The sequence below is a fragment of the Mauremys mutica genome, chromosome 2 (genome assembly GCF_020497125.1).
Source record: "Mauremys mutica isolate MM-2020 ecotype Southern chromosome 2, ASM2049712v1, whole genome shotgun sequence".
NCBI classification, from domain to species: domain Eukaryota; kingdom Metazoa; phylum Chordata; order Testudines; family Geoemydidae; genus Mauremys; species Mauremys mutica.
Window position 1 is genome coordinate 208,396,686 of NC_059073.1, and position 22,686 is coordinate 208,419,371.

The 22,686-nt window shown below is 40.4% G+C and overlaps 1 protein-coding gene across 1 annotated transcript in view; it reads left to right on the top strand.

The window, feature by feature from the left end:
- The window catches only part of DCLK3 (doublecortin like kinase 3), a 38,253-nt gene extending 18,919 nt beyond the window's left edge, over positions 1 to 19,334 (top strand). Inside the window, exons 2-5 of the mRNA XM_045006554.1 lie at positions 1,478 to 3,357; positions 13,875 to 14,007; positions 14,940 to 15,107; positions 18,633 to 19,334. Coding sequence (XP_044862489.1) covers positions 1,478 to 3,357; positions 13,875 to 14,007; positions 14,940 to 15,107; positions 18,633 to 18,829 — 2,378 coding nt within the window. The 3' untranslated portion in view covers positions 18,830 to 19,334. The remainder of the gene's footprint in view (positions 1 to 1,477; positions 3,358 to 13,874; positions 14,008 to 14,939; positions 15,108 to 18,632) is intronic.
- Positions 19,335 to 22,686: the final 3,352 nt, after the last annotated feature.

Here is a 22,686-nt window from a genome sequence, read left to right on the forward strand (position 1 = left end):
AGGCCCAGTATTGCTTTTTAACCCCTTAGGGTCCAGTGTGGGGTTTATATACCCCATCTCAGGATACAAGTACACTTTTAAAACTAGACCTATTTAAACAGAGTTGGTAACATGATATAACCATATTTAAAAAGTTTGGTTTGTGTCTGTATGAATAGAAAGAACTGCATTATAAAAATGTAAGGGAACCATATTTGAATCCTGATAGATATGGAAACTAAAACATGGTTCTCTAAAATGATTATATTATTTTGCCATCTACACACATAAGAATAAATCATATTTTAACATGGGTCAGCCATCACTATATATAAACATAGTGTTTATTCATTCTTGTCTTTAGGAAATCATATGAAAAGATAACAATTTTTTTAACATGAGTGGAATGTTTCCTCTGTTGGTTGACATCTGGTATGGTTCTGAAGGCCTCTTCCAGGCAAGGGTTTACTCATTCTATGCTGAAATCCTACGTGGAAAACTTTCAAGTATGGTCACAGTGTTTTCAGTAAATATTCACAAAAAGAACAGGAGTACTTGTGGCACCTTAGAGACTAACAAATTTATTTCAGCATAAGCTTTCGTGGGCTACAGCTCACTTCTTCGGATGCATAGAATGGCACTAAGATGCCACAAGTACTCCTGTTCTTTTTGCGGATACAGACTAACACGGCCGCTACTCTGAAACCAGTAAATATTCAGTAACCAAATATTAGAAACCAAGGAAATAGTGAGTTATGGTTGCTTGTCTAAAAAAAAGATCACTGTTGATTTTATTTTTTATGGAGTCCCCTACATCAAATCTATGTAGGTATTTATAGAGTCTCCATGTGTATGTAGCACTTTACAACCACATAAAAATAAGATGTTTGCACTGAAAAGTTTACATTCCAGTTGAGACAGACAAATATAAAACACAGGCAAACATTTCAGAAGATGATAGGTTGTAAGTGATTATTCTGAATTCTTAAAGATATATATTTTTATGAATTTTGACTATATATTTCTCAGATATATCATGATGGAGTATAAATGTTAAATGGTATGTTGCATTTAAATTATAAAATGTAACTATTTTTATTAGCATTTGATGTTATTTAGAACCACAAAATAATAATTTTATATATTACTGTAGTTTTACAAACAATTAGTGCAAAACTCTGTTTATAGAAGAGTAGAATGAAAATTCCAGTTTGTTTCAATATATTACATAGGAAAATTCCAGTTTGCCATTCTTGTTAGAATTACGTGTGTGTGTGTGTGTGTGTGTGTGTGTGGTGAAACCCTTACCACACAAATAAAAATACTGTTGGAGATGCAAGTATATACTGCTTTCTATCAAAGGATTTCAAAGCACTTCAACAATATTTAATGAATTTAGCTTTACTTCCAGAAGTTATATATATTGATGTGTAGAAAATTGTTAATTGGAAATTTCCTCTGGAAAATGAATAATCTGCAGTCTCTTTATTTGTTACAGGACACCGAGGCTTGTTTGACCACACTTTAAACAGCATAAGCTCAAGGATAACACAAAGGAGGCTACAAGGGACTTGTCCACCTGTTGGCCGTGGAAATTTTGGAAAACCTTTCTTGGGTGCAAACAGTTATAGTTCCCCATTTTTAAACCCCAGGAATGGTTTTCACACTATCCATTCAGAGAATAGCCCTGTAAAACCGAGGATTGTTACAGTGGTGAAACCAAGTGGACACACACTCAGGAAGATCACATTGCTTCTGAACAGGCGATCTGTACAGACTTTTGAACAGCTGATGGCTGATATATCAGAAGCTCTGGGATTTCCACGTTGGAAAAATGATCGTGTGAGAAAACTTTACAACCTGAAAGGCAGAGAAATAAGAAGTGTTTCTGATTTCTTCAGAGACGGTGATGCATTCATTGCTATGGGAAGGGAGCAGTTGACATTGAAGAACCTTGAGGTGGTAATGAAAGAACTTTTTCCCAGTAGCCCATATGCTGTTGGTATAATTCAACAAAACTTGGAACAGTCCCAAAAACTTAAGAGCAGGCTGTGTGACAAAGCTGTGGATAGTGGCTTTGATGAGAAAGAGATTGCCAAGAACTGCAATGATGCCATGTCTTCCCAACTCGGAGCCAGGCATGAAGGAAAAATTCAACCTAAGACCAGGCAAGAAGAAAAGGTGAAGGCCAAAAAAAAATGGGGCAGAGACAGTTGGGGCAGAGAGCAAGATACGAAGCCACCTAGAAAAGCCAAAGAAGAAGAAAGGTACTTTAATCAAGAGAAAAGTCTTGAGAATGAAACAGAAAAGAGTTCAGATGAGATAATGAGATGTGAGAAGTGTCAAAGGGAGAGACAGCTCAGGCAAAAACTACAAAGGGAAAGACAGGCTGATGTCTCATTTGAGAGCAGAGGCCTGAATGTGGGAATGTGTCAGAGATATAATTTAGAAAGGAATGTAAAAATGAGGAATTGCAGGAAGTCTTCAGAAAACTCTATAGAAGGTGAGGAAGTTGAATGGAAGGATACTGGCTGTAGAAGGAGCTGGAAACCTCTACATAGGAATGTTAATGAAGAGCTAGAAAACCAAAAAAGGAGTTTTGAGAAGGAAAGGGATCCGGAAAGGCATGAGAATCATGACAAAAAGTTAGTAAAGATAAAGAAAAATACGGTGGAAGCTCTGCAGGGGGCTCCTGAAGCAAAGAAAGAGAATAGAAGCAGTTCCAGAATTAATCAAAGTTGTTGGTTAATGAAAAACTGTCAAGGAGATGCAGGGAAGCCCATAAAAGCAAAGGGAGAGAGCAAAGAGGTGTGGAAGGGAAAAGAAGAAAGTGCTGTAGGGGAAGAGAATGTAGTGTGTGGAGAGAATGAATCGACAAGGATGAAAAAGATGGGAGAACATAAAGCCAACAAAGATGAAAACAAGCCACAAGAATTTGAAAGCATGAGGCTGAGGCAAAATATCCATACTAGAGCTGATGTGGAGAGCTATTATGAAATAGGCAGAACCATTGGGGATGGAAACTTTGCTATTGTGAAGGAGTGCCGGCGCTGCAACACCAATCAGAACTATGCCATGAAAATTGTTGATAAGTCCAAGCTGAAGGGGAAGGAGGACATGATGGAAAATGAAATTTTGATCATTAAGAGCCTTTCTCATCCCAACATAGTGAGCTTGATTGAGGTGTATGAAACTGAGGCTGAGATCTACCTAATCCTAGAGTATGTCCCAGGAGGGGACCTATTTGATGCAATCATAGAGAGCGTAAAGTTCACTGAGCACGATGCTGCTCTCATGATAACTGATCTGTGTGAGGCTCTAGTTTATATTCATGGCAAGAACATTGTCCACCGAGATCTGAAACCAGAAAATCTTCTGGTAAGTACTGAAGTTTAGTTATGTCCAGTAATTATTGGAGGTTTTTCGGGGTGGGTGGAGAGTTGTGGATATGTAATTTTTTTTTTTTTTTTTGCTTTTAAACAAATACAGTACAGAAAATATCCAGTAGTAGGGAAAAGATACACACTGTACTGTTAGCGTTTTCAAATAAATAAATGTACAAAGGTGAAGAGAAATCAGTCTTACAGTTTCCTTAGCATAAATACAGAGAGGCCTACCATATAGTATAAATGTCTGCAATTGTGCACTTAAGTAAGTGGCCTGACTTTCAGAGATGCTGAATGTTTGCAGTTCTTCTGAAAATCAGGCCTCTTATTTAGGGACCTATTTTTAGGTTCAGAAGCGCAAACATTTTGTCTAATGCGTACTCTGAATCATAAAACATATCACATGTGAACCAAAAATTATTAAATAATGCCCATTCAACCTGTTAATGTGAAGGTCACTTTTTCCATTGCAGCTATATCACTCAGTCCAGCACGCTAGTCGTCTACTGGAGATTGTATGGTGATTTCTAACATTGTAAGGATATGTCTGTTACTGATGATAAGAGCATGATGCAATTGTTTACTTCATGAACCTGGAATTTACTCACTGATTGATAAGTCTCCTGAAATGAAAACATACATGTCCCAGTGAAGTATGGCACTGAAGTCAGCTGAAGTATTAAGCTTCTCCCAAAGAGCAAAATTCTAACTTGGCTTCCAATGCCAAAAACATTTACACACATTCTTAACTTCAAGCATATGAGCAGTCCCACTGAAGTCGATGGGACAACTCGTGATTATGTGTAAGCGTGTGCATAAGTGTTGCCATGATTGGGGCTTTGGATTATGCCCTGTTCAAGGTATAAAAGTGAGTTATTCTGTTTTGCTGGTCATGCATTTTGTACTCTTCACCAGTATTCCAAAATTCTGACCAGATGGAAAACCACAGATGGCTGTATTTGCATGTCTTGAACAACTCTAATTCATCTGCTAGCAAAGGGACATAGGAAAAAAACTGGACTCTTTGCAAGCCAAATCCCTAAAGGAACATATGCTTCTCATGAGTATCTGGAGTAAGTCCAGTGTGACAAAGGAGGAAGTAGCCTGTGGGCAGATAGAGAATGAACAGGGATAGATATGGAGGGCTTGCTTTGGAACCCAGATGGATGTCTGCCTTGCTGACAATGTGGGGACTGGCTCCTGGTGAGTGCTGGTCAGTCTCGGGAGGATTCCTTGGGATCTGGTCTGCATGAGAAAAGAGGGAGGACATGGTGTGTATTGAAGCAGTTGGGTATGGGGAGAAGTGTATTTCTATGCTATGCCTTGAGCAGGGCCTGCACACCCTATTATTTTGGCATGAAAGGCTCAGAATTCAAGTGCACTCTTTCTGAAGCTAGTTTTCCATTATGAACCCAGGCCTCTTTTTCCAAACTTTACCAAAATTAAATCAATGCTGGTAAAAATACTTGGGGCTTCATTCTCCATTTCCCTGCATGTGTGTAGGTACTTATCCCAGTGCAAAGATTTTCTGGCACTTTACACCCACGTTGTACTGGTATAAATGACTACACAAGGTGCAAAGTAATGGAGAATCTGTCTCCTAGTGAACATTTACAGGATTAATATGTTCATATTGGCCACTCTGCTGCATACAGATAAGGTACAATGGGATACAGAAGATTTTATGAAGAGGAACGTACCTAATGTTCAGCAGATATTTGTTCATATTAGAGCATGGATATTTAAAGCTAATGAGAAATAGCTTACAAATTTGTGTTTTAGAGGCCTCCTACTGTTACTTGGCTGACTTCCTATAATAGATACTGTTTATAGAAAAACACCTCAACTGGTTGTAATTGGGTATATCAATCATATCATATTTAAGAGGTTGAATGGGCTATTAATACAAATGAGTTTAGGAACCTCCAATATTGTTTTGTGTATTTGTAGATACTGCTATGAAACCCTGTTTGAAATTCTCATATTTATGAAAGCCTTGCAAGGAAAAAATCCTTTTAAACAAATGAACGAACAAATCCACAATGCCCACAATATTTTAAAACTCAGTGTTAAAAGAAGTATTACACATAGGGGTATTATGGAAGGAGCTGAAATTGAGGTCAATGCTATTTTTTTAAACGTATAATTCTTATTCTTTTTACAGTTACAGCGATGGCTGCTTGTCAGTCTGTGGGAGATGAATTTATGCTCCACATCTCAAAAACTGCAAGCACAACTGGCACTAATTAGGCCCCTTGTTGTCAGTCTTGGCAGAGAGGACAAAGTCTGAATGAGCATAGGGGCTGACCTGTCCTTTCACGCATAAACAGCTGGAACTGTGCTATTGCTGAGCTTAGCCAGGGAGTTTAAACTTTATCAACCTGTCAGGTTCTGCAGAATGTCATTTTTGTTGTTTTTGTTTTCCTTTTTCTTTAGTTGTCAAGCCCCTTTCTTTCCCCATTCTTCATGTGAACCAGGAACTGTGTTCGTTTCTTTGGTGGGTTGCTTGTCGCTGGGGTCTTGCATTTGTCCTATAGAATCTTAGGTCTTGATTGATATTCTGTTTGAGCTGATTGATCTTTATTTCTAATTATAATGGTGGTTGTTGGTTTTTGTAAGGCACTTATGTGCTGTCCAATAAGCACCTTTATAAACACAATACATTCAAGAAATAGCTTTTAACTTTCTGACCTTTTAATGTGACCCATTGTAGTACTGTTTCCCTGAGTCTTCAGGCAGACTGGAAAAATGGCATAGGACTAGGAGGAACTGCTCCCAGTAATCTTAAAGTGCTGTCAATTGAAGACTAGCAATGAAAAATGTGAAACACAAGCTAATAGTCTCATCCCGTTGTCGTATGCATTTGGCAGGTAATGGGGTGTGGAATGGGCCCTGGGGAGGGGAGTGTCATCAGTTTAAACAAAGAGTGCTGCTATGGGTGTTGGAACCCTACAGTGTTTCCGTTTTCTCCTTGACTATCGGAGCCTGTCCTCATACTGGATTCCCTGACAACTTCCAGGACTTGAGGAATGGGAGGTGTGGTTGTTTGAAAAGTATGAATTTTTTCCAGGTGGGCCTTGAGTCATTGATTGGAGGGAAGGCTTTGAGCAGGGGCAACTGCTTCGAGCCAGCAGCTTTATGAAAAAGCAGCCAGCTATGAAGTGAGTGAGCTGCGAACCGAGGAGAAGCAAACAGAGGGAGTTTGCCTGCGGGGAGTTCCCACAGAGTTTTTGCTTTTCAGGCTTCTGTGAGCAGTAAATAGAATATCTGAAGAGACTCTTAGAAGGAAGACAATATGGATAGCGAGCGATCAGCAGTTGTGACCTTACAAGATGTGTCACATTTGACTTTCTCCCAGAGGATAGAAGTGACTTCATCTGTACGGAGTGCAAGCTGGTCTCAATATTGGAAGAGAAGGTTAAAGGACTAGAGACCCAAGTATCAACCCTGCGTTGCATCAGAGAAAGTGCTGACTTTCTGGATAGAAGTCAGCGTTTGCTACTGCAGGCACAGCATGCTGAAGATCAGAGAAGGCAGTGCAAAACGGGGAAGAAAATTGGCAGCATGTGACCTCCAGAAGAAGAAAGAGGAGAACCCTTGTACCCCCAGTGCAGATACAGGTAAGAAAACGTCTTCAGACTCTCTGCACAGGTACTATGGTGGAGAATGGTTTGGAAGAGTCATCTGAGGGAAGGGATCAGAAGGAGACCCCATCAACCAGAAGGCATGGGATGCATTTTCCTAGGGATGGGGGTTCCATGACCACCACTCCCAAGAGGAGGGACGGAGTCGTCCATCTGCCGTCCAGACCAGGAAACTTGAGAAGCGTGCTGCTTGCCCGGAGTTAGAATTCAGGATGTGATGGTGTGTCTGCCGAGACTGATCACGCCCTCAAACCGCTACCCTTCCTACTTCTCCATGTGGGCGTGAATGATACTGCCAAGAATGACCTTGAGCAGGTCACTGCAGAGTATGTGGCTCTGAGAAGAAGGATAAAGGAGTTTGAGGCGCAAGTCATGTTCTCGTCCATCCTCTCTGTTGAAGGAAAAGGCCCAGGTAGGGACCATCAAATTGTGGAAGCAAACGCATGATTGCACAGGTGGTGTCAGAGAGAGGTCTTCTGATTCTTTGACCATGGGATGTTGTTCCAGGAAGAAGGATTGCTAGGAAAAGATGGGATCCGGCTAACAAAGAGAGGGAAGAGCATCTTCGCAGGCAGGCTTGCTAACCTAGTGAGGAGGGCTTTAAACTAGGTTCACTGGGGGATGGAGACCTAAGCCCTGAGGTAAGTGGAGAAGTGGGATACTGGGAGGAAACTCAAGGAGGAGGGTGCAACACAGGAGGCCTCCTGATTCAAACTGAGAAAGTAGGGCAATCAGCTAGTTATCTTAAGTACCTGTACATGAATGCAAGAAGCCTGGGAAACAAGAAGGAAGAATTGGAAGTCCTAGTACAGTCAAAGAACTATGATGTGATTGGAATAACAGAGACTTGGTGCGGTAACTCACATGACTGTAGCACTGTCATGGATGGGTATAAACTATTCAGGAAGGACAGGTTGGGGAGAAAAGGTGGAGGAGTTGCAATGTATGTAAGAGAGCATCAGTCTGAAGCTGGAGAAAAGCCTGTTGAGAGTCTTTGGGTTAAGTTTAGAGGTGAGACCAACAAGGGTGATGCTCTGGTGGGCGTCTGCTAATGACCACCAGACCAGGAAGCTTTCTTCTTTCTAGACGAGGCTTTCTTTGGACCACTAATAGAAGTTTCTAGATCACAGGCCCAGGTTCTCATGGGGGACTTCAATTACCTTGACATCTGCTGGGAGAGCAATACAGCAGTGCACAGACAATCCAGGAAGTTTTTGGAGAGTGTTGGAAACAACTTCCTGGTGCAAGTACTGGAGGAACCACCTAGGGACCGTACTCCTCTTGACCTGCTGCTCACAAACAGGGAAGAATTGGTAGGGGAAGTAGAAGTGGGTGGCAGCCTGGGCAGCAGTCACCATGAGATGGTCGAGTTCAGGATCCTGAGAAAAGGAAGAAAGGAGAGCAGCAGAATACGGACCCTGAACTTCAGAAAAGCAGATTTTGATTCCCTTAGGGAACTGATGGGCAGGATCAGGATTAGCCTGGGAGGCTCATATGAGGGGGAAAGGAGTCCAGGAGACTTGGTTGTATTTTAAAGAAGCCTTATTGAGCGTGCAGGAACAAACCATCCTGATGTACAGAAAGAATAGGAAATATGGCAGGTGACCAGCTTGGCTTAACAGGGGAATCTTTGGTGAGCTTAAACACAAAAAGGAAGCTTACAAGAAGTTGAAACTTGGACAGATGACTAGGGAGGAGTATAAAAATATTGTTTGAGCATGCAGGGATGTAATCAGGAAGGCCAAAGCACAATTGGAGTTGCAGCTAGCAGGGGACGTGAAGGTTAAAAGGAAGGGTTTCTGCAGATACATTAGCAAGAAGAAGAAGGTCAGGGAAAGTGTGGGACCCTTACTGAATGGGGGAGGCAACCTAGTGACAGATGATATGGAAAAAGCAGAAGTACTCAATGCTTTTTTTTGCCTCAGTCTTCACAGACAAGGTCAGCTCCCACACTGCTGTCCTGGGCAACACCGTACGGGGAGGAGGTGAGCAGCCCTCAGTGGTGAAAGAACAGGTGCATGTCCAGCTTTTCTAAATAGTCCTTTACAAGTTCGTGGGACCAGATACAGTGCATCTGTGGGTGCTGAGGGACTTGGCTGATTGCAGAGCCATTGGCCATTATCTTTGAAAACTTGTGCCTATCTTTAAAAAAGGGAAGAAGGAGAATCTAGGGAACTACAGACCAATCAGCCTCACCTCAGTCCCCGGAAAAATCATGGAGCAGGTCCTCAACTAATCCATTTTGAAGCACTTGGAGGAGAGGAAGGTGATCAGGAAGAGTCAACATGGATTCACCAAGGGCAAGTCATGCCTGACCAACCTGATTGCAGTCTATAATACCCTGCTCTGTGGATATGGGGAAAGCGGTGGGCATGATATACTTTAGCAAAGCTTTTGATATGGTCTCCCACATTATTCTTGCTATCAAGTTAAAGAAGTATGGATTGGATGAATGGACTATAAGGTGGATAGAAAGCTGGCTAGATTGTCGGGCTCAATGGGTAGTGATCAACGGCTCGATGTCTAGTTGGCAGCCGGTATCAAGTGGAGTGCCCCAGGGGTCAGTCCTGGGGCCGGTTTTGTTCAACATCTTCATTAATGATCTGGATGATGGAATGGACTGCACCATCAGCAAGTTTGCGGATGACACTAAGCTTGGGGGAGAAGTAGATACGCTGGAGGGTAGGGCTATGGTCCAGAGTGACGTAGACAAATTGGAGGATTGGGCCAAAAGAAATCTAATGAGGTTCAAAAAGGACAAGTGCAGAGTCCTGCACTTAGGACGGAAGGATCCCATGCACAGCTACAGGCTGGGGACCGACAGGCTAAGCGGCAGTTCTGCAGAAAAGGACCTGGGGATTACAGTAGACGAGAAGCTGAATATGAGTCAACAGTGTGCCCTTATTGCCAAGAAGGCTAACGGCATATTGGGCTACATTAGTAGGAGCATTGCCAACAGATGGAGGGAAGTGATTATTCCCCTCTATTCTGCACTGGTGAGGCCACATCTGGAGTATTGTGTCTAGCTTTGGGCCCCTCACTACAGAAAGGATGTACACAAATTGGAGAGAATCCAGCGGAGGGCAATGAAAATGATTAGGGGGCTGGGGCACATGACTTAGGAGGAGAGGCTGAGGGAACTGGGCTTATTTAGTCTGCAGAAGAGTGAAGAGAGATTTGATAGCAGCCTTCAGCTACCTGAAGGGGGGATTCCAAAGAGGATGGAGCTCTGCTGTTCTCAGTGGTGGCAGATGACAGAACAAGGAGCAATGGTCTCAAGTTGCAGTGTGGGAGGTCTAGGTTGGCTATTAAGAAAAAGTATTTCACTAGGAGGGTGGCGAAGCACTGGAATGGGTTACCAAGGGAGTTGGTGGAATCTCCTTCCTTAGAGGTTTTTAAAGCCCGTCTTGACAAAGCCCTGGCTGGGATGATTTAGTTGAGCAGGGGGTTGGACTAGATGACCTCCTGAGGTCTCTTCCAACCCTGATATTCTATGATTTTATGGTGAGAGGAAAACTAATTTGTTTTTCTCCGTGTAGTGTTGCCCTCCACCTATCAGTGGCAACTTTTGCAGCAGTCATTTGCTCTCATTGTTTTTGTTTTTTACTCCTCTGTCTGCCACCTCCTTCCACACTCAGTGCAGCAGAACTGGGAGGCATAAGGGCTGTGGCTGCACTACAGAAACAAAATATGCTCAACAACAGGTGAATGCAGCTGCTCTGTCTCCCTCCGAGCAACTAACTCCGTCAGCTGAGCTAAACTGCGCTTTCGAGCAAGCAAACTTTGATACCACAAGTGTTGAGTGTGGTTGACTCTGTCCCACAAAAACAAGACACCTGTTTAATGCCAGTTGAAGGGGTATAGGAGGATTTGACACCTCCTGTTAAACATGGCTCAGCTTCATAGTGTAGACATGGCCAGAGAAAAGGAGCAGGAGTAGCTGTGGTCAGGCTAATGGAGAGGGGAAAAGAGGATCCACTGCTGCAATGGCCCTTCCTTCCAAGTCAAATAGTGGCTTGGTAATAGAAATCATATGGGTGCACAGTGATGGATGCATTAGAAACCCCTAAGTATGATGATGGCAGCACTAACTGCCATGTTTGGTTGACAAGATTGTACTCTGTCCCTTGGAACACACACTGTAGGCTTGGGAGAGGCAGTCGGTTTTCAGCTCAGTAGGCTGTGGAGCCTTGGATCTCGGTCACATCACTGAGATTATATACTTTGATCTCAGAAGGAAAAAGAGATTGACAAGTAATTTGTTCTACCAGAGTGTATAAACATTTGTGTAGGGGAAGTCTACTTGCTTTTCTGCTGCCTGATGAAAGGCTCTATAGCAGAGAGAGAGAGAGAAGGACAGGGATAAAAACTGTGTGGAGCAATGATAGCCACCCCACCTGGGCTGGCTTTTAAATTGTTTCCAGGCATACTGAGCTAGCAGATCACTATGTGGTTGGAGCCTCCAAGTATCCCTACAATTTACAGCACTTTTCTTTGAAAGATGTGTTTTTTACACAGCCATAAAATATATCAAAGATGTTTAGTATTCCTACCTATTTCGCTGCTATGTGAAAGGAAAACAAATTGGTGGTGTTCTGAAATAACAGGTGGTGCACCATCGCCACCTTGTGTTGGAATGAGAGAGTAGAGTTGAAGATTGGTTGATAAAAGAGAAAATACAATATCGCATTCAGTTGAATGGGGTTCTGCACAGAAGCAGCAGTCTGCCTGCATGGAACTCGTTGCAGGACTGGGGCCAATGTCCCCAAGTTTGTAAATGAGGATGTGAGAATTTCACTTTTATTTATCTCTTAACAAGATAATTTGCAGGGTTTGAGTGGCAGTTGGGTATATTTGATATGCATTTATTAAATATTTGAAAAACGTTCTGTGTATATGTGTGTAGGTATACATAGACATCTACAAACAGGAAGCGCATACATACACAGTGTACATAAAGACTTTATGTATTTCGATTGTATCCGTGTATCCTTCTTGATTTGGTGCTTGTATTCTTAGAGTGTGAGCTCTACTAGGTAACCTGGACTGAGTTTCCCTCTGCGGCTCCTGGGCTGCATGCGGCCCGTCAGGGTAATCCGCTGCCAGACTGTTTACATCTGTGCAGCTGCCCGCAGCTCCCAGTGGCTGTGGTTTGCTGTTCCCGGCCAATGGGAGCTGCAGGAAGTGACAGCCAGGCTCGCGCCACTTCCTGCAGCTCCCATTGGCTGGGAACGGCGAACTGCGGCCACTAGGAGCTGTGGGCAGCCGCGCAAATGTAAACGAACGGTCTGGCAGCCCGCCTGTGGATGCAGGCCACAGGTTGCTCACCACTGCTCTATGTATAGACAGTGCTCTAGAAAACTGTGGTTGGTTACCTTTGTATAAATAATAATGTTTTTTGCATTTTGTCAGCTGTGCAGCTGAGAAATTAGAATACAAAATGTCATCAGGGGAGTTGACTAATTCTTAAAAAAAATTCAGCAGGTTTGGGTGTGCATTACTAAAAAGTGGTATGGATTTTTTTATTAACTATATTAATACATATCTTATTTTCTTTTTTGAATTGAATGTCTTTTTTTTTTTTTAAATTTGCTTAGTGGATTTGGGAACATTGCTATGTTTATAATTTTTGCAATGAATACAAATGTACTTTGACTGGGTAGTGCATATTGGATAGCAAACCTCATCCCATCTGTGCCCTCAGTTGTTTTGTTACAAGGACCATCTTGAATTTTTGGCCATCTCAAGCTGTAATTACGGAATGTGGGGTGTGCTTGGCATCTCACATTCTAACTTATCTCTTCAAAACCTGAGAAGTCCAGATTTCTCTGGAAATTGCTGGATTTCTTGCAGAAAAGTTAGCCACATTTCTTTGTTTCCTATTTTGATAGAGGTTAACACTTTCTCTTTCAAAGCAAAGACATGATTAGTTTTCTTTTTAAAATTTTAGTATGAATACTAAGTACTGTACTAGTATTAAGAATATTAATATACTCAGTAGCATTTCTGCATTGCTGGACTTTCTAGTACTTTGGTTTCATTACAATGTAATGTTTCATTAATTATGGTTTAAAAAAAGTTAAATATCTGTACTAACAAAACTAGGATGAAAGGTAGATTTTGAATATTTTCCAGAGGGATATCAAGATGTAATCTGCCAATGATGTATAGTGATGAGAAGAATGCTCCAGAGTCAGGGTCCCTCCCTCCTATCCTTTCTATATTATTCCTGTGTTCAACTCCACCAATATCCATTTCCATAACAGGATGTAGAGTACAGATTTGGGCAGAATAATGCGCAAATTTCCGGGTTTTGAAAACCCTTAATAGTGCCATATAAATGAATCAAGTTGAGGGGAATCCGTTTGCAGTGCTACTACAAAGTTGATATCTTATCTGAAATTGATGTGACCAGAAATGTTACTAGTAGTGTGAAAGAACCCCACCGCTTTTTTCTTTGTGAAGCATTTAGTTTCCAAAGGTGGTGATGGTGGGTAAATTAACATTGAAATCTCTGTCTGAAACAAGAACAATTTCTTCTTTATTCATACCCGCCACACCACCTGTTTTTTCCTTGGAAATTGCTGAGTAACACAGTTTATAGAAGAGTAAATTTTCTTTTTCATTTATATCCTTTCCTTCTGAAAATGTTTGTCTTTTTGACTTTCTGAATGTACAGACTGCTCTTGCTTATTGGTATGTTGATTTTTTACTTCATTTTGGCTAACTTGAATTTGTTACTGTTGGGCTAAAGATTTTATCCTCTCTGTTTATTCCCATCCTGAATTTCATCTGTTCATTTGCTTCTCAAACGCCATTGGATTAAAGATCTGTTTTGTGTTGTTTTGTTTTTGTTTTGGTACAGGTTCAGCATAATGCAGATAAATCTACTACGTTGAAACTAGCAGATTTTGGCCTTGCAAAGAAGGTTACGAAACCCATATTTACTGTGTGTGGAACACCAACATACGTTTCCCCTGAAATACTTGCTGAGAAGGGTGAATATAATATCAGTTTTTAAAAAATCAATTACTCTGCCTTTTCTATTCATAAAATATTTCTGTGTGTTGCTTGTCACTAAAGAAACCTAACTAACCTTCCTATTATTAATGTATAAATACTAAAATGTATATTCTTCTCAATTGACAAGAATCAAACTAGCATAGATTATGTTTGTTAAAATTGTGTAAAGAAAGAAGAATTGTTTTGGTGTTACTCACTGAAGATTCCTGTTTTCTTCTACCTCATGGTCGAAGCCCCTACAACCTTAAAGTCCCATCAGTACAAGAGGAGGCAGTGACCCTGAATGGTCTCACTAAGCAACAACCCAACATTTTTGGAAGATAAAGAGAGAGAAGGAAGAGTTGAGGAGTTTCTTATCCAAATATATTCAAACCTGGAAAAGGTTTGGGGTTCAATTTGGCTCAGGGCATGAGTGTGCTGGTTGTGGTTCTTGTTTGTAGAGCAGACTCACCCATCTGTAATCATTCAGAATTACAAAGGAAACTCGGGATCTGTTTACTGCTTGTGGAAGGGAATGTGAACCTAAAAATAACTGGTTTACAAGGGTATTTTTTAAATGTATGCTGCATTTTTCAATTAAGCTATAATAGACACTGGTGTTGTAACACTGACAGTATTTGAAGAGGAAAGATGCTATGGAAGGACTATTATTATAAAATGATAGTATAGTGTAGTACACAGTTTGTCAAGAGCTGCCTTGGTCACTACTTATTCCATTCACCACTCTTGGTCAGAAAACTGAGTTTCTGAGCAGCAGGCAAAGCTGTGGATCAATGGTGTTTCTTAAAGAATGTAATATGAAGCCGGCAGTTCGTTGCAAGTCTGAGTTTCATCTCTAAAAGGTATTTTTGGTAAGAGGCATTTAACCTGTGGTATGAAAAATGGTATTTTCTTTTCTTTTCCCTAGGCTATGGACTGGAAGTAGACATGTGGGCTACTGGTGTGATACTCTATATTCTGCTGTGTGGCTTCCCTCCTTTCCGAAGTCAGGAGCGAGATCAGGAAGAACTGTTTAAAATCATACAGCTGGGTCACTATGAATTCCTTTCACCATACTGGGACAGTATTTCGGGTGGTAAGATTCATTACTTATAACCTACCTCAGGATCTTACAGAATGTCGCAGTATTTTTTAAAACATGACTTTAGTCCTCAGTTCACATCAACAGCTGTGTGTATAAAAATCAGATCTGATACATTTAAATTGGATATAATTCCCTTTCTGAAGAGCAAGGGTTTTTTTCTGCAGTCTGGCTATAAATGTATCTACAATTAAGGCATCAAAGCAGAACATTTGGTGATGTTAGAGTGTGAAGGTCTGTGCAAAAAGACACACAAGGATAATGTCCAAGGGAGACCCCATAACCCCATTGAAGTTAATGGGATTCCTCATCCAGTTTAATACTTTATCTGTCTGCAGTATCTCTTTTGAAAACCCTTGTTCAGCAGTGCCTTTAGTCTTAAGCATGCACATAGAACTCTGTTCTTCCACTGGCCTGGCACCAAGTAACCAAACCCGGCAGCCAAAAGCTCCCTCAATTGCTTGTCCTCCTCTGGTGCCTTGCAGATGAAATCCTCTATCTTGGAAATTTGCCCTTTGCCTCTGCCCTCCTGCCTTCTTATGGGGGACAATGGTGATGCCAAAAGACACATTAGGGATATGTCACCTTGTTGTACTATGGGGTACTGTGCTATATAATTGGTTATGTTTTGGCTATATATAGTGTATGTTTTATAGTAAGAATTAAGGTAATAAAATAAATAAATAGAATAGTGAATACTAGTGTTAGCCATTTTTAAAAAAATTATCTTTTGCAAGTAATAGAATTTTGTCTGTGTTTATGTTAATTAAATTAGAGGCATTTTGGAGGCCCAGGCCCTAATGCAGAAAAAAATAGTTACAAAATTTAGTAAGGTCTAATTTACAATGTCTTTCTCGTTCAACATAAAACACTATTTGTTATTTTTTGAAGATCTCTGCAAAGAACGGTTTGTGTGAATGAGGAATGTATGCATCAGGGAAAGATAAGGTGTGAAGGCCATGGTTGAAGCCAGATGGCCAAGGGAGGAGAATTAAAAAAACTGAAAAAATTCAAAGACGCCAGAGAACCATCAGCTCGCATCCATAGTTGAGAAGGGGCAGATTAACGACCCTGAGGTAAAGACTAGCATCCTTAAAACAGAAAATAATTCATTAAATCAAAACCAGACCACTACCAAAATTGACCATAAAATCTTTCTGGTTACCTCGCATTATAAGTCAGTCAAAATAAAACCCTTGCAAATAGGTATGCCTCGCCCTGCCTGCCACCACAAAACCATGCAGTAAAAATATATCGCTAGGCACATGCATCTAAAATAAACTATAAAATATAACCCGTGTTGTATATAATAAACAATGTGTGTGTATTGTATCCTAAAAAACAATATTAAAAAAAAATAACAGCATTAGCTAGCCACCAATAAATAAGTGTAAATGCAATGCAAACATTTTATACATTAATAATCACACTTATTACCTTCCTAAGCTAAAAAAAGCCCAAAGTACCGTAATCGCCCCTTTAGTTAACTTCTCCATTTCCCTCGGTTTGAATTGGCAAAAATTAGATAATCATTTGCTTCTAAAAGCAAAAGTCACTCAGTTTTTACAATAAACTCAAAAAATATAAAAAAACAAATTTTCCAAAAACCACATGCAAATAAATATATAATTAAAATAGCTGATTCTAAAAAAACCCAACCTTACTGCATATCATTGGTATAATGTTTTTACAAACTGGTCTCCCACTTCCAAAGGTATATTATCAATCATGCTTCATCCATTGTTAATTGTATTGGTACTATTCTGTATTTGCCTAATTAAAATGTTTTGTATGTGTTGCTAAATAAAAATGTTTGTCAAATTACAACCACATGCTCAAATTCCCTCCCAATACGTTGCTATAAAACAATTACCATATATACTCGTTCATAAGCTGAATATTTTTGGTAAAAAGTGATAAATCAAAGAGCGGGGGTCAACTTATAAGCGGGTCTACACCAAAATCTGATGATTTTAAACTCTATGGAATCATTTAATTGAATATCTAATACATTATTGTTTTGTTTAGTTGGAGCATCTGCAGGCATGGAGCCCCTCAGCTCCCTGTGTCCACAGTTCGCCGTTCCCAGCCAATGGGAGCTGCGGGAAGCCCCACTTCCTGCAGCTCCCATTGGCTGGGAACAGCGAACTGCGGCCATAGGGAGCGGAGGGGCTCCATGCCTGCAGACGCTCCAAGTAAACAAAACATCCCGACCCACCAGCAGTTTATCCTGACATCCGGGAGCCAAAGTTTGCCAACCCCTGAATATAGGGTCAGCTTATGAAAGGGTCATACAGTTTTTGCTATTTTTACCTAAGTATCTTGGGGGGTCGGCTTATAAACGAATGGGCTAATGAACGAGTATATATGGTATATAAAATATGACTCACTCAAAAATTGTTCTCAAGGGGTCAAAAGGGGGATTATGTTGTACCATGGGTACTGTGCTATATAATTGGTTATGTTTTGGCTATATACAGTGTATGTTTTATAGTAAGAATTAAGGTAATAAAATAAATAAATGCTAGTATTAGCCATTTTCTTTTTATTTATGCCTTGCAAGTAACAGACAGAATCTTGTCTGTGTCTGTTAATTAAATTAGAGGAATTTCGGAGGCCGAGGCCCCAGTGTGGAAAAAATAATTACAAAATTTAGTAAGGTCTAATTTACAATGCCTTTCTTGTTCAACATAAAACACTGCTATTTGTTACCTTTTAAAGATCTCTGCAAAAAACTGTAAATAAAAAATGTATGCATTAAAAAAAAATGTAAAGGCCATTATTAAAGCTAAATGGCCAAAAAAACCCAACCCTAAAAAACCTCAAAATCACCAAAAAAAATCAACACGCATCTATAGTTAAAAAGGGGCAAATTAACAACCCTAAGGTAAAGGCTAGCATCCTTAAAACAAAATAATTAATTAAATCAAAACCAAACAAAATAACCCTCCCGAAGGTGTTTTGAGCCATCAAAAAACAATACCCACTAAAAAATAACCGGTCATAAACTAACTCAGCAAAATCCATAAACTTCAACAAAACCCCCTCAACTATAATAACAAAGTGCTTTGCCATGGGGCTTTGGGTTCGTCTTGCCAACAACTCCAAAAGCATCAAATCGCAACCAACAGAGCCCGGCTCCCCTCTTCAACCAATCTGGCTGGCCACTAAATTAATCCAAACTCTAAACTAATAACTATAAACATCAACTGGTGAGACTGTGTGTGTGTGACTGACTAAAAAGCATATGCTAACTGCTGTATTCTCAATAAATGCAGTGTGTTGCCTTTTCCCCTATAAAAAAAAATCTTGTGTGCTTTTTATAAGCATAACAACCTCATGGCATTAAATTCTGATTCCAATCACTGCACTGACTCAGTGATAGTCATACATATTGTTATGGCAAAAGTAGTAGGAAAATGGAGATAATGTTTTATTTGGTTATCACTGGACATCAGGCCATCAACATCATCACACTGTATTTTTTTTTCCCCTTCTATTTTTTTTGGCATGAAATAGCAGCGAAAGATCTGATAACCAGGCTGTTGGTGATAGATCCTCAAAAGCGCTACACAGCTCAACAAGTTCTTCAGCACCCCTGGATCAGAACAGCTGGAAAAACCAACAGCAGAAACCTGCAGAGGGAAGTGACAATAAATATCGAGCGCCACTTTCGGAGCCAGCGCAGGAAGGGAGTTGTAGATGATGACACATGAAACCCCTTCTTGTTAATCTAGTCCTCTTTGTTTTTTCCTTTCCTAAATGAATTGAGCCCATAGCTGCTGCTTGTTGTTGCTTGACCTTTTTTAGATTTTGAGAATCTGGGAAAGTTCTGGAATTCCAAGGCCTGGTCCAGCTCCCACTGAAGTGACTGAGTCTTTCCACTGACTTCAGTGGGCACTGGATAGGTCTACATGTGTCCTTTTTTTTTTAAACACTGAACTGGGTCTTTATAGTACAAACTGTTTTTCTTTTATAGATTAAAAGTATTTGCTTTTGCAGTTACCATCAGTAATAATTACAGAGTGTTTTCTGTACTTATTTTTATGATAGCTGCCAGAAGTTTTGTGTTTATGGCACCTTGTTTTGGAAATACATATATGTATGTAGACACCCTGCACTTAACTTCTAGACCGAGCCTTTATATCAGTTACTGTTTGACAGAAATGATAAGTAAACAAAATATAAAGGAATATATCCTTTAGCTATAGGTTACATTAAATATGATGCAAGCTACTTGTATTCAATATAAATAGTGGTGAGTTGATACAGGTAGAGAAAAATTTGAACCCCTCTTCTTTCAGCAGTGGGGTTCTATATTACAAGGTCAACTCAAACCTCTGTGATTTGGCTTATCATGTGAACACCTAAGTATGTATGAGGGAATAAAAATCCTTGCAGTCTTGCTCACAAAAGTAGTCACCTAATTAGCTATTTTGTGGTGTTAGGTATTAGGAAACATCCTTCCTTGGTCATTCTCAGAGACAGAGCAGTAGAGTGGACCATTGGTCTGTTACGGTATGCAATTCCTGTGTTTCTACATTGATTCTTGAGAGAGAGGAAAGATGTCATGGCTGGTAATTTTTCATGGCAGCTGTGTAAGACTGTTGTAACATTTTGCTATGTGCTGCTGAGGAGTCTCTTTTTTCCTTCTCTGGGGACAAAAAAGTCCGGGAGGGTGAGCAATTTCTGTGGGAACTCTGTCTCTCTTTTATGAGGTGGAGTGTGGAGAATAGTTACTCAGTGTTTTTTGAAGATCAGATTTCTCCTCTCAGATCCACACTGGTGGTTCTGGATTCCAGTATTCTCATGTGCTGCAGGAGGGGAAAAAGTTGTGGGACTTTTTAAAGCTCTCCTTAGCCCCTTCTCTGATTGTTTTCCTCCTCTCAACATAATAATTTCCCTCCTCCTCCCTCCTCTGCTTAATCATCTTTTGACTCTTCTGGTGTCTGTTACTGGCCTCCTTCCTCTTGCCACCTTCTCCTGGTGGCTTATGCCCCCCTTCCCTGGTGTTTTACTTGGCTAGTCTACAAGTATGAATAATGGGATGAAATTAAAAACTAAAATCAGGAAAATAGTTCCTATTATTCTATAGAAAAATCTCCCAAGAGAAGTGGAAAAATCTTCAGTTATTGAGTTATTTAAAACTGGACAGGATAAAGTGTTTTAAAAAAAAATCTGTCAGGAAAAATCTGGTCCAGGGATTGAGTCTGACCTAATATATCTTTTGTATCCCTGAGTTATTTGTTATCCAACCAAAAGCAAGAAGCACATTTGTTGTCTGTTTCTGGTAAAATTGTCCAACAGCTCACATGTGGTAGTTAACAACAATATTGATATGAAGGGGGCAAACTCAGAGCTATTGTTTCAATGTTTTTATCTGTAGATACAGTAAAACAATGTTGTATTGTTTCATAATCAGAAGGATATTTTAGTAACCATAAGGACTAGAATTTTTTTTAAGTTTAAAGTTTAAACTGACGGGACTGCCAGGAAAATGAAAGGTGTTGCACCATGTGTCTGTTCTAACAAAGCGTTCTGCAGCAAGAATAAAATGTCAGAATTGAGATCTGGTAAGTGGCCGGAGAGAAGAATTGCGCCTTCAATATTTATGATCAAGTTGAACTGGCTTATGTTTAATACTTACTCAATTAAAGGTTAATGTGGAATTAAACTACTAATCAGAACTCTCAGACCTTTAAATGAAACTATGCCAGTAATTATATTTAATTGATATTCTGTACATTTGTGTCTTGGCCCTGATGAAGGAACGCATCCCTTTTCAGGAAAGAAGTAAAGCATGGGCTCAAGTGCTTTCCTGAACACGGATGGGTTTAAGCATGTGTGTAAGTGCCTTCCTGAGTCAGAGCCCTAAAAAGCCCCAGTATTCCGGAGGCCTTGTGTGGTAATTGTGTGTAAGTAATAATTTTCCCTCTGTAAACTTGTTAATTCTTTGACAGGAAACTGTTGTAAAACACAGCTTCTAACTTGCAATATCAGATATTGCAATTCTCTTAATTTACTTGATATTTTAATATAAGAATAAGCTTGAAATGACATTTTTAGGTGCAGTGAATCTGCCAGTCTGGATTTCAGACAACCCTGTAGTCTGATCACCTTTAAGAAATTGTGTGTGTGTAACAGCTTTATGGTACAGAAGAGACAGGACGCACTAGTGATGAATATAAAAGGGATTCTTATTTCTGCTGCTACAAGGACAGGTTCTTGTCATTCTCTCTGGCTCTCTAAATCCTAGACTGACTAAATGCAGCCTATACTGCCTAATGTCATTGCACACAGTCCTGGCCCTGGACAATGCAGTCATGGAAGGGAATGCTAATACACTACACTACACTATGAAGGAAGTACTGAAGAATTTTACCATTGATCTTGCACAGGACAAAAGGAGACACTCAGCGATGGATTCCAATCATCTGCCTCAATTGAGATGTTTAGGAAGCATTTCAGTGCTCCTCCTCGGGGCTTTCACCTTCTCCTTTCCCTTCCCTTTTAGCTATTCTCGTCTTTTCTTTTCTTCCCCTGTTTCCAGGGCCCAGTCTCTGCAGCTGTACACTCGCCAGTTCTGTGGATTCAGAGGCCTAGAGCGGTCTAAACCAAGAACCTGAAGCAATGAGTGTGCAGGGGGCCAAAATGTTTTGCTTGCCCAGTACCACCAAGGATCCCCTGCTCATGCTGACATTTAACAAGACGGAGGAGGATTCAGCCAAAGAAAGCTAGCAAAGGCAGGGAATCTGTGAAAGCACCTCAGTCGTGAGAGCTCGCAACCCTCCTCCCATCTAATACTATCTCTTCTCTTCCTCTTCCCTCTCTCTCCTCTTCCCTTCCTATTCCAAGACCTTCCAACCCAGACCCAGTCTTTATGGTGCATAGATCCCAAATTTTCTTCTATATGGATATGTTCATTGGAGGGAGCTTTTCCCCACTTGCATCTCTCTTTTTTTACCCCCCCCTTCAGCAATCTTCTCCGATCACCCCTTCTCCCTCCTATGGTTCCCTGAGATTGAGTCACCTTCCCCTTAGATTTGGACCATCATGAGCCAGTTTCGTTGCCTCAGCAAAGCAAAAAACCCCAAACCAACCAAACAAAAAACAGACAAACCCCAAATCACACAGGAAAATAGCCAGAAGCAAGAGAAGACTAAAGCCCGCATTGAGATCTTGTTCTCACTTTTCCTCTTCACCCTCCTGAGGAGAGTGAAATTTCTCTTTCCTCCTTGTCTTCCTCTGCTCATACTGCCAGACTATTCCATTAGAATAAATATTAAAACTAATTACCAGTGTCCTTATGATTCTGAATATTAAAAAGGAAAAATCCAGGAAAGACCCTTTTAAAAAGAAAAGTTAAGCATAAAATAGGATTCTGTATTCCAGATGCTGTGGAAATCAATGGCATCTCCCTAAAAAGGAAAAAAAATCGAGTAACGGGGTTTGCTAGATACTTTATCAAATTCAAGAGGACGACAAGCAAAAGTATGTTTCTTTCCTGTGGTTAATATTGCATTTTTCTCACCTCATAAGCTATGATGTTGAAGGCTAAATCCAAACTTTACTT